The 11,733-nt window shown below is 48.8% G+C and overlaps 1 protein-coding gene across 1 annotated transcript; it reads right to left on the bottom strand.

Moving 5' to 3' along the window:
* Positions 1–1,266: 1,266 nt before the first annotated feature.
* On the bottom strand, positions 1,267–2,758 carry LOC120712677 (blue copper protein-like). Its single transcript, XM_039998516.1, has 2 exons — positions 2,442–2,758; positions 1,267–1,928 (listed from the first exon to the last, which is right to left on the bottom strand). Exons 1-2 carry the CDS (start codon positions 2,605–2,607, stop codon positions 1,543–1,545), a joined length of 552 nt encoding a protein of 183 aa, XP_039854450.1. The 5' UTR covers positions 2,608–2,758; the 3' UTR covers positions 1,267–1,542.
* Between the last annotated feature and the right edge of the window lie 8,975 nt (positions 2,759–11,733).

The raw sequence follows: 11,733 nt of genomic DNA, 5'->3' as shown, positions 1-11,733 counted from the left end.
GAGTTCAGGCGGCCGAGGACAGAGTCAGAGCTCGACTTGAACACACAAAATTCGCAGGGAGCAGTTAAACTCTGCTGAATTTGGAAAAAAACGTACGCCAACCTTTAGCCAGATGCTGGTCATTTCCCGGAACCTTTTTTTTTCAGAGCCGGCATGAACGAACAATCGCTGGCTGATGACACCGCCGATGAAGAAGACACTGGCTTTGAGGCTCACTCGATGCTGACTTCGATCGCCCATTGGCTCCGAGTCTTTTTAATGGTCGTCCTTGAAACGATACCAACTTTTTCTTTCGAAAAAAAGGACAGAAAGAAACGGTACCAACTGCCAAGAGTCTTTTGTAACCTTCACGTCTTCACTTACCGTATACAGTGAAGGAGGGCAGGAGGCCTCTTCCGTGCGCCTTTGGCTGCCTGCTTTCGCAAAGATGTGTCGTAACACATGTTTTGCAGCAACGCACATTTTGGTCTCTGAGAAAAGCTTGTAACGACACGTACGGGCCAAGCGAAATCACTGTCATCCGGCATTGTTTTTCAGGAGGCCTCTTCCGTGCGCCTTTGGCTGCCTGCTTTCGCAAAGATGTGTCGTAACACATGTTTTGCAGCAACGCACATTTTGGTCTCTGAGAAAAGCTTGTAACGACACGTACGGGCCAAGCGAAATCACTGTCATCCGGCATTGTTTTTCCGTGCATTCCAAGTCCTTTTTTGCCGGAGTCTTGGCCTCGTCATTGTTATACTAGTGTCACGGCCCACGGGCCGACTGCGCCGCGCGGGTTACTGTAGCGCACGGCTACTGTAGCGCCGCGGCCCATGACTTTTAGTCCCAGACTGAAAACGGTGAGGGAGCCGAACCAGCTTAAATAGCCGGTTCTTAGGAAACTAATAACTCTGGTTCGAACTTTTTGCGCGAAGCGAGGACGAAAGCGAAAGAGAGTTATTTAGTAGGTGTGGTTTACTCAACGTGTAGAGTAGATCTTAGCCGTTATCCCGGACTTGCGTAAGAAAGTTATTTAGTAGGTGTAGTTTACTCAACGTGTAAACATGTAGACCGGCAGGTCCAGCACCTAATGCTTTCCTCAGCATGACTAATCCGTTGTGTTCGTTCTCTGAATGTGTGTTGCCTATTGTTTGCTACTGTTACTTTGTGCCCGTTTGGTCGAGCTCCGGCACCATCAGTTAAGCTTTTAGAAGCTAACTTTTGAACAAGTCAAGAACACAAAACTTTTCCGAGTTCTTTTATCTCTCCAGCAAAAGAACACCGTGATAAAGCAACATAGGAACGATCATGTCATGGAAAAGTCATGCAAATTATATCCATGGAGGGGAAAAACAATGAAATTATTCCAAGTCACCAACTACTACACTCGCAAGTGATCGAACACAAAGCAGAACAGCAAAAGCTAGCATCATCAACAGTAGGTACACGCCGGCCGTCAGATCGAAATAAACGCTCAAGAATAGTAACAATCCTGCACTGCCTCTACCCTGGGCACGCAAACTGCAGCCAGGCCGCGCCGTACATCCCGATGGTGACCGGTGATCAGAACATGGCGAGCTTGAGGAGCACGCCGGTGGCGACGGCGAGGGCGGGGCCGGCCGCGCGGCGCGCGGGCGCGGCGCTCGGGGCGGGGCCGGCGGGGGCGGGGGGCGTAGGGGTGCCGGGGGTGGTGGGCGTTGGGGTGCCGGGGGCGGACGGCGTCGAGGGGGAGGGGGAGCCGGAGCCGGAGCCGACGTTGACGGCGAGCTTCATGCCGCCGCCGCAGTGGCCGCTGATGCCACAGATGTAGTAGTGGTCGCCGGCGGAGGTGAGGTTGACGGTGGCCGGGCCGGTCTGGATGTTGTTCATGGCGTTGCCGGTGTTGCAGCCATCGTAGTCGCTCTTGGAGACCTCCAGCACATCGTGGGCCCCGGTGGCGAAGTTGAACACTGCAGGAGAGGAGGGAGAGAATCAGATTAAAAATTCCATGTCCTAATTCTTCAAGGTTACTTGTTCTACAAATTTTTTTTTTCGAGAATATGCAGGAGAACTGTGTATCATTCTATTAACAAAGAGAGTAAACAAGTTCAGACGCACGCACACGAGCGCACGTACTACAAAACTTAAAAATACAGCTTCGCTATTTTATCACTGCAGTGATTTCTTATATTTGTTACGTGCGCAGTGAACAGAGAAGAAATCAAGAAATGTTCATAAGCAAGTAATTTGAAAAAAAACCCACTGAATTATCACCAACCATCTTGCCATCATTCCAAAAAGATGTGCTATTGGTGATCAGTTTTATCATTGCAATTCTCTCTTCATTGCACGTTGATAAAGTTAACGATGAAGCATACTATGTAATTTCAGGAGGGAACAACATGCACGAGAGGCCGTGAAGATTTCACGAATCACGAGTAGCCAACCAATAGCAGCTAGCTTGCCGAGGGCAGAGCACTCACATAGCGTGTCTCCGACCTTGAAGTCCTTGCCGCTGGCCCAGGTGGCGTAGTCGCCGCGCAGACTCCACCCCTGCGTGTCGCCGACGGTGAACGTGACCGCCGAGGCCGCCGCGGTGCAGCTCACGACGACGAGCAGCGCGATAAGAGCGGAACGGGACGCCGCCATGGCGGTAGAGGCTGCCCTGCAGCTAGCTAGGGGGAGGAGCTCGTTCGTGCACGAGGCCCCGAGCAAGACGAAGCAGCTGGCGGAGCTTTGGCGACGTCTCTGTCCTGTGACTGGGTTTGCAGTGGTGGCTGTGGATGGGCAGGGCAGGTTGCAGGGGTGCCCATTTTATAGCGCCACACCACATGCTTCTCATGGAATTTTAAGCTAGGCCAGACGCCGCCGCAGCTGCAGGATAACAGGAGTAGTCGTTGGTCCACGCTTGGGCTCCTTCTCCCTCACCTTCGTCGTCCCAAGGTTTGAACTTTTCGCTCTCCACCATTATCAGTTTATCACCATTTTTTTTGGGCGAAATCCATCATCAGCAATCGCGCAGGTGTGAAGAACAGCTCGCGTTGAATTCGTACGCGCTGCTCGTTCAAAGATTTCTTGATGATCTTCATGTTCCAACTAGTATTTTAATCCCCAGCCCTCCGAAGATTTTGCGCATCCGGGACGAAACGCAAAGATTATTAGGAGATGATCTCATGCCACATTCCCTTAAAATAAAGGGTCAGTTGGATCCATGCCACTACAATTTCACGAAGTTGGATTTCATGTTGAAATCCATGCCATTGAGTGGCATGATTTTCAACGTGAAACCCAATTTCACGGAGTTGTGGTGGCATGAATCGAATTTTCCCTAAAATAAAAGGGCCTTTCCGTGCTGGTTGGCCGGATTTGGGCAAGTGCCAAGTGGTTTTCAGGAACCTGTCGCTGTCCTCCTCTTCATTTCCAGCCCCGAGCTGATCCATCGTGTATGGTAGGTGAGGGTCGTCGTCAATGATCGTTATCGCTTGTGGCAGCTTCAACCCATCCATCCATGCATGCGTTCCCGGCCGGCCATACATGGAGATCGATTCAACTAATTCATTTACAACTGTGTCACTGACGACCATATTTTCTAATGAGTGTCCATGGTTCAGCACTTCTAGACGGCAGGACGACCTCCATGCGCTTGTCACCGAACACGCAGCACAGATTAAACGGAAGCTGCCGATCGATTAAAGAAAGGGAGCGGCGCGGTGGAGTGGTTAGGAGACCCGATGCCAAACCTCGATGGCACTAACGGATTGCATAGCCGCCGCTGTAGTGGCGCAGCATCCAACCTTCCTCTCTCTCTGCAACTTTTTTGAAGCAACCTATCCTCTGTCGATGAAGGAACAAGCATGCGATGCCTGCTGATTTACCATTCGTCAAAAGGCTAGCAGGCCACTGTTACAAAGAGGCGAAACCTTCCCGGAGCTGGAAGAAATAGTTAAACCTTTGATTTGGCGTCGCGTTGCAAGGTGACCTCTTACGAACTAATCGCTGAGCTAATCATAGCTAATTTTATCCCGTTGAGCAAGCCATGGCCTAGTACCAATCGGGCGTGTGTAAAGGACGCTAGCTCCTTTTTCACCTAATGCATTGACCGAAGGAGGAAGACGACGCCGTCTTGGCGACATCACAGGCGGTGGGTGTGCACACTGCAGAGGGTTGTGCCAACGGACCAGCCTGCTGCAGTTCAGTTGAGCAGGTCAGGCTTCGTCTCAATCAGAAGCTGAATTATTTCAGGGCCGTGTAATAATTCACTGAGGACATGTATGTTTCTGAAGAAAGGCAACTCCAGAGAAGAATTTATTTATTTATTTGTTTGTTTGTTTATTTGTTTTTGTGGCGTGCGGTTGCAGATAGGCTTCCTGTGTTGGATTCTTGGAATTTGTGATGAGGCCTCTCTGTTAGAAACTATTGGATCGGCTAGAGAGTAAATCAGAGGGTGTGGCTTTACAGAGGGAAAAACTTTGCCGACTTACATGGCTTTGTCGTGGAAGTCGAAGTCCGTCGGGGTAGTGTAAGCAGTGGCGGCGACGAGCGGCGACGGTTGGTGTGGTGGTCGCCGCGAGTTGCCGATGTCGTACAGGATGACGGCGGCGTGGTGACCTTCGGTGGCGTCCGGCGTCGGGGACGTCCTGCTGTGGCGAGGACGTTGGCATCGGTGGACTTCTCGCCGCAGCAGCGCCCCATCTAGATCGGATTAGGGTTATGGACGGTGGTAAATGTAGCGGCGGTGAACCTCGTGACATGTGCCACAGTCCCTACCTCCTCTATATATGGCACTGCGCGACGGGGGCCCACCAGCCGTCTATTGGGCTGGGCGTCCCCGATCAGGACGCGAGTCAAGGGCCCAGTTTGTCGTTGGGCCAACTGGTGGAGATCAATACTAACATTCTCCCCCTTGATCTCACCTTACACTTTTAAACTATTCAACTTGAACTTAACTCTTTACTATTTATTTACTTGCTTTGCTCTTGGTCCTCGTCTCATTGCAGATCGGTACGTAGGGCATGCCTCATCATGACAGTTATCACTTACTGTCAGATTAACAGCCAAAATACACCTTTCTGTATTGAAATAAGACCTTAACCTTTCTTTGGGCCCTTCAGTAATCCAGAAATCATAGGCCTCCCGTAAAACCCATGTCGACTTGGGCGGTAGACCTTTAGTAAGTGGATCCGCAAGCACTTGCTTGATACTTTGATGCTCAATGCTTTCATATGATTCTGGATTTTCTCCTTTGCAACATATAACTCACCGTCAAAGTGTTTGGCAGTACACTTGACATGTTGCCATAGGAGTGAAAAATATTCGAATGATATATTGCTGCTGTCTACCATTATCAATTCCGGGTAAAGATTTTCTCAACCATTTTGCCTGTCCTGTAGCCTCATATCATGCTAAACTTTGGGTACACAACTGTAACACCCGGTTTACAAAAGGACATAAACCGAGCAATCATATACATGTCAGGATCAAGTCACAAGTATGTACAATAGAATGAATAGTATATCACATCACATATCACGTAAAAAGATATAATAAAGCGAGTACGAATGTTATTTATTACATAAATGACAAAATGTCTGATATAGCGGAAGCGTAAATACATATACGAAAACTCTCGGAAGCTGGGCGCCACAGGGACGTCGACTGGGAGACGACCGCCTAGAAGTCCTCGTACTCCTGGTAGCTCCGGGTGAACTCCAACGCGTCGCCGGGAACTAAGCAGCAGTAGAGCATCCCCAAAAAGAACAAGAGGAAAAGAGTAGAGTAGGCAAGTGTGAGTACACAACTAGTACTCAACAAGTATAACACCAACTATGAGGCTCTAAGGTTGGCTGACTCAACTGCATTAGCTTTTAATCTTGGTAAAGTTTTATTTAAGCTAATTACTACAAATGGATGAATTACTATAAACCCAGTTACATAGAAATTAATCAAAATTAATTATGAACTACTGAGAACCAAACCAAACCACCAGGGGAACCCCCCTAATCAAAAGAAGATAACCCCACTAATCAAAAGGAGGATGTGGGCCGCTCATGACCGTTAGCACGGCTAGTATACCAGTTTTACACTCTGCAGAGGTTGCACATCTTTACCCACAAGTCGTGAGCTACGCCAGTTGTTCATCACTCTTCCTTAGGTGAGATGGCTAGCAAGCACACTACGAGGCCGTTACAAAGAATCCCATTGGTAAGGCGTAACCGCGAAGAGTTGGATCAGTGACGATGGGGCCCACCTCACGGGGGTACAAGACACGTAGCACAGACCAAGCCGGAGGAGCAGGGATCATTGAAGCTTACCACCCTTGCCCCGCAGGTAAGTTACTCCAAACCAAAAAGACCTAATTAGTAAGCCAAGACCGTCCCATTCCAGTCTTGTGGTAGCGCTGTTGTCCCAGGTTATCGCTCTATGAACCGGTCCTTAGGGAGAGTGGCCAACCAAGCACTAAGCACCGTGCTGACCCCCTAAACCATGTTTCTAGAAAAAACCAATTTTTAACGAGACGTGAGCCACTCAAGCGGGCCACTCCCAGAATTAAGTTGCATATACCATTAATCAAATTAATTAAAAAGGACCAAGTGTGTTATAGCGCAGCAACCTAGCACAACTAACCAAAATACAACCCAAGGGATATATATAAAGGATATAAAGTGGCTAGGAAAGTCCTTATAGACATACAATATTAAAATGCAGTATGAAATTGTATTTAAAGGTGATAGGTGTTGTTCACGTTATACTTGCCTTCCTCAAACTTCTCCTGTTGCTCAAACTGCTATGAAGATGGTGGCTGCTCCATTTACTTGTACTCCTCCGAAGGATCAATGTCTACTCACGATCGCAACGCCAAAACAAGTCCAGCACATACACATACATGCAAACGAAGGCAGATGCTAAGAAACAGTACAACAATACATAAAAACAGTGAACAAAACTAAGCTAGAACTATTCTACGCGTTACAACGATCGCGTGGACATAAAGAACGCCAAAAACGGAGCTAGAACGCGAAAACTAGCCCAAAACAAGGTTCAGGGACTAAATTGCAATAAAACAGGGTTTCTAGGGGCTTCTGCGCAAAAATCAGGGACCTATACATAATTAGACCTTAGATCTGGGGTCTAACTCGCAAAAACTACCAGGCTGAACTGCGGATTCAAAAACCAGGAAACTCAGGGGCCTAAATGCTAAAAATAGGGCCAAACTGAAAATTCTTTTGAACTGAGAAGGACCGCTGGTTGATTCTGGGAAAAACCAGGGTCTCTTTAGCAAGATCACCAGTGAAATGGTACGCCCGATCTAATCTGGCGCGTTGATCTCAGATTCGATGGCTCGGACCTGACGCGGGCGACAGCGGCGGCGGAACTCGTCGGAAAACCAATTCCCGCGGCGGCGCTGCGTGGGGTTCGTCGAAGTTCATCGAATTCGATGCTCCGGGGATTCGTTTGGACTCGGGTTTGGGTCCGGTGTGATCAGCCCGACGTGGCTAATCCACCTGTGCATCTATACGGGGTTTTCCGGGCTCGGACAGAGCTCGCCACGGCAAGGGGCGGTGCTGGGCCGTGGCGCTTGCTGGGGTGTGGCGTGCAGGCCGAAATGGGGTGGAAACGGGTGCCAAAGGGTGTGCGTGCGTGTGTTGAGTGAGCGCGAACCCGAACCAGGGTCGCGTGGTGGCTAGCGTGCGCTGCAGGGGACTCGCCACGGCGGAGCATGGCGTGCGTGGCGGCGGAAGCGCTGGCGTGCGGTGCACGGGCACCTAGTGTGCGCTACGGCCTACGACGGCTGGTACCAAAGGAGCAAGGGAACGTGCTAATGCTCACCGAGCTCGGAATTGACCGGAGATGCGGTGCAGCAGGGCCGGCGTCGAGATCCGGCGGAAGCGGCACGGCGGAGCTCGTGGAGGTGACGCTGCCGGGGTCCTCCGGGCCTCTGGATTCGTCGAGCTGACTCGTGGTACTCCTGCGAAGCCAGCGCAGGGGTCAGCGCTACCTGAGAACCACCGGCGGTGAGGAATCGGGGCGGCGAGCCGACTTATCCGCGGCGGCGTCCGGCACAATTCCGGCCGCTGTAGGTGCTGTGGTCAAGGATGGTGGCCGCGAGATCGCTCCTGGCACTCGGGCAGAGCTTATGCGGGGCTTATTAGCGGTCGTGGTGCAGCAGAGCGGCGTGGCTGCGACAGCGCCGGGGTGCGGTGCGGCGGAGCAAGGCGGGCGGCGCTCTAGGGTTTGAGGCGGCGGCTTCGGGGTGGAGACGAGATGCAGGAGAGGCCGGGGATCCCATTTTTAGGGCAGCTGAGGCCTAGGCGTGCGTGCCCGGGAAGGAAAGCTCGCTGGGGATCTCGGCGTGACGGGCGCGGCCGTTGCGCGAGGTTGAAGGAGGACCTGGCACATGGGGCCGGCGGTTCAGCGAGCGGGGCGAGCGTGTTGCGCGGGCGAGCGGGCCGAAGCGGGAGTGGGCCGTGCGCGCGAGGTGAGCGTGCGGCGCAGGCGCTGAGCGGGGGCACGGGGAAGGAAATTGGGCCGTGAGCGTGGGCCGCGGCGCTTGGGCCGGTGCGGGAGACGGTGGGCCGAGCGGGGAGAGGAAAAGGAGGACTGGGCCGGCCGGGTTGAACGGGCCGTGCGGGAGCTGGGTTTCCTATTTTTTTGGTTTTCCTTTCTCTTTTCTTTTTAAAACAACACTCAACCCTATTTGAATTCAAATTTAAAATTTGAATTCAAACCCTATCACTCAACCAAAATAAAGCCATGCACCAGCATGAATGCACAAACATGTTTAACCTAAAAATATTTTTTAATTACTCGCGAAAGAAAATTAAATTAAATTAAATGCAAGGCTAAGCATATAAACCTTAGAAAATTAAATAAAACCAATTAAATTTATTATTAAATACTAAAATTTAAATTAGGGTGTTACAACAACCCATGAATCACAACTATTTTGCTTTGGAGCTTTTCTACAATAAAACTCCAAGCGCGAGTGTTAGCTACTACTGTGGGCTTCACTAAACATCTCGCCAAAACTTAATTCTTTTTACTCACAACCTTTTGAGAGTACATGTTCCTTTCTTACTTAGCATGAGGCTGACAATATTTTGTAAAATTGCAAAACATTCTGTAACTCCATTCCAGTGATCTATTGCTGGACTGGATTTCTGCCAAAATGTCCCGGATACTAGCGCTATGTCAGGGTAAATTGTTTGAGCACTAATTTTGCTTCCAACAGCTGAAGCACATGGAACATTTTTTTTGAACGATCATATAACGGTTCCTGGAATCCTGAAAATTCCAAAACTATTACCCTTGACAATAGGACAGATGTAGGCTTATTCGCATGCATACTATATATCTTTTAGAACTCTTTTCTAAGTATGCTCTCTGCGATAGTCCTGATACCCCCTTTTCTTTTATTCCGGTGAATTTTCATTCCTAGAGCGAATGACTCCTCATCGAGATTATTCTTATCAAAACTAGAGATCAAAATAACCTTCTTTGAACTTTGTGGGAAAAGAAATTTCCCATCTTTGAACTCTGCATATTTGCAATTTGTCATCTCACTACTACAGATCGGCCAATTTGTCCCGGTTCCAAATGGCCATTTGTCCTGGTTTTGGAACCGGGATTCGGCGTCCCGGGTGGTAGAACCGGGACTAAATATACCTCACGCTAAAAATTTTTTGCGCCCCGCGGGATTCGAACCCAAGACTTATTGCTTGGTGCATGGTTTTCTTGCCAACTCACCTAAGTAGTACATGTGACTCAGTAAAGAATAACTTCCTTTTAAACTATCACGTGGAGGGGCCTTTTGTCCGGGTTGGTAACACCAACCGGGACAAAAGGGTCCTTTAGTCTGGGTTTGTGCCACCAACCGGGACAAAAGGGTTGAACCTTTGGTTCCGGGTGGAGCCACCAACCGGGACAAAAGCCTCTATCCCCTCCGCTGGCCCGGCTAGCCGTTGGACCCGGGACAAATGGCCTGGAATAAAGGCCTGTTCTGTAGTAGTATCTTGACCTTTACATAAAACCCAAAACTTTCTTTGTTTTCATAAAACTTTAGATACCACTATTCTGATTTCATCAGATGGTATTCGGATGTTCTTTTCTTTCCACAAAAAAACCATTTAGTTATATCATGTATATACACTTTCTCATACAAATCTTCATTGGAAGATATTTCATCAACATCCATCTAATCCAATTCTGAAAGTAGTATGCACCAATGTCACTATGATTCTAAAAGAATCCTTTCATGTGATTATACAAAATGTCTCGTTAAAACATATACTTTGTCTTTGCATAAATCTTTTGGCCACAAGTCGTGCTTAGCGACTTTCTATGTTCCATCTGAATTCACATTTAATCTTGTAGACCTATTATAGCCTATTATCTTGGCTCCGTTAGGAACTTATTCTATGTTTCAAAATAAATTTGAAACTTCTAGGTCTCATGATATCTTTTATGGCTTCTTACCACCTCGAATGAATGAGACACCTCAATTTCTGTCATTCATTCAACGCCTCAACATATGATGAGATAATTGTAGTGCTTGAATCATAGGAGTGAACATACAGTCTCACTTCTCTTCAAGTCTTAGTTCTCGGCATACTTACTGTAAGGATCACCGGGGTGTCCGACCCTAGAGGGGGAGGGGGTGAATAGGGTCGCTAATCGATTTCTATCCTAGGGCTCAATCTATTTGCATAAGATAAACCTAACACGTCCAACACATGCTAGTTATGACTAAAATTTATCTATGCTACTCTCTACTTACCCCTAAAAGACTTGCAACCTAAAGCCAATCCTAATCAAACTAACTAGGAAAGTAAAGGCACGCAAGATAGAGCAAATGCGAAAACGTAGTACGGTAAGTAAAGAGGTAAGGGAGAGAATATGCAAACTCCCGTGAAGACACCAAGACACACGATTTAACGTGGTTCGGTTAGGACACCAAGTCCCTTCCTACGTCCATCTTCGCTTGATCACCGTCTTGCGTTCGCCACCAAGGCTTCCGGCAAGAAAAGGCTAAGTGGTGCCAAGTCACCAAGACAAGGCCACCACCACCGTCTCTCTCAAAGCGTCACCAACGGCACCGTCTTCACTATTGGAGCTTCTCACCAAGAGGGGTCTCCTTCCCCGCACAAAGTGTCGTTGCCGCTCCACACCAAGTCGGAGGGTCACACGACGAGTACACGGTTGCTTGCTGCAACAAAACTTTGCTCAAGGGAGCTCTCGCAAGAACTAATCCCTATACAAGTGCACAAAGCACTCTCTCAAAGCTTCTCACAAGCTAGATATGACACTAAGCTTTGCTAGGATGGTTGGAGATGTTAGTTTGCTTGGGCAACACTTCCTTCAACTTTTCTGGCATCCAACCATATGCAGCAACCGGCCTTGGGGGGTATATATAGCCCACACACCCTAAAAGAGCCGTTGGAAAAGTGGCTGACAAAAAGCACTATCACCGGTTAAACCGATGATCCACTTTGTGTCATCACCGGTTTAACCGGTGAGCACCTTTTTCCAACTAGCCGTTATACTTCAACGGCTACCTTAATCAACCGACGTAATCAACCGGTGAATGTATCTTCATCGCTGGTTTAACCGGTGCATGTAACTGTCCCAGAGTTCCCGAAAACCAACTCTCTGGACAACTACACCGACGTTCACTTTGCCTTGATCGCCGGTTTAATCGGTGCTTGTAAAACTCTTGCTGCTTCTTCGGCCTCCAAGTTCATTTTACCATGTAGAATATGAGTTATGGGTAGTTCTTGG

This window comes from Panicum virgatum, chromosome 6K (genome assembly GCF_016808335.1).
Source record: "Panicum virgatum strain AP13 chromosome 6K, P.virgatum_v5, whole genome shotgun sequence".
Taxonomy (NCBI): domain Eukaryota; kingdom Viridiplantae; phylum Streptophyta; class Magnoliopsida; order Poales; family Poaceae; genus Panicum; species Panicum virgatum.
The sequence above is the reverse complement of the archived record's forward strand: the minus strand, read 5'-3'. Positions and strand labels throughout refer to the sequence as shown.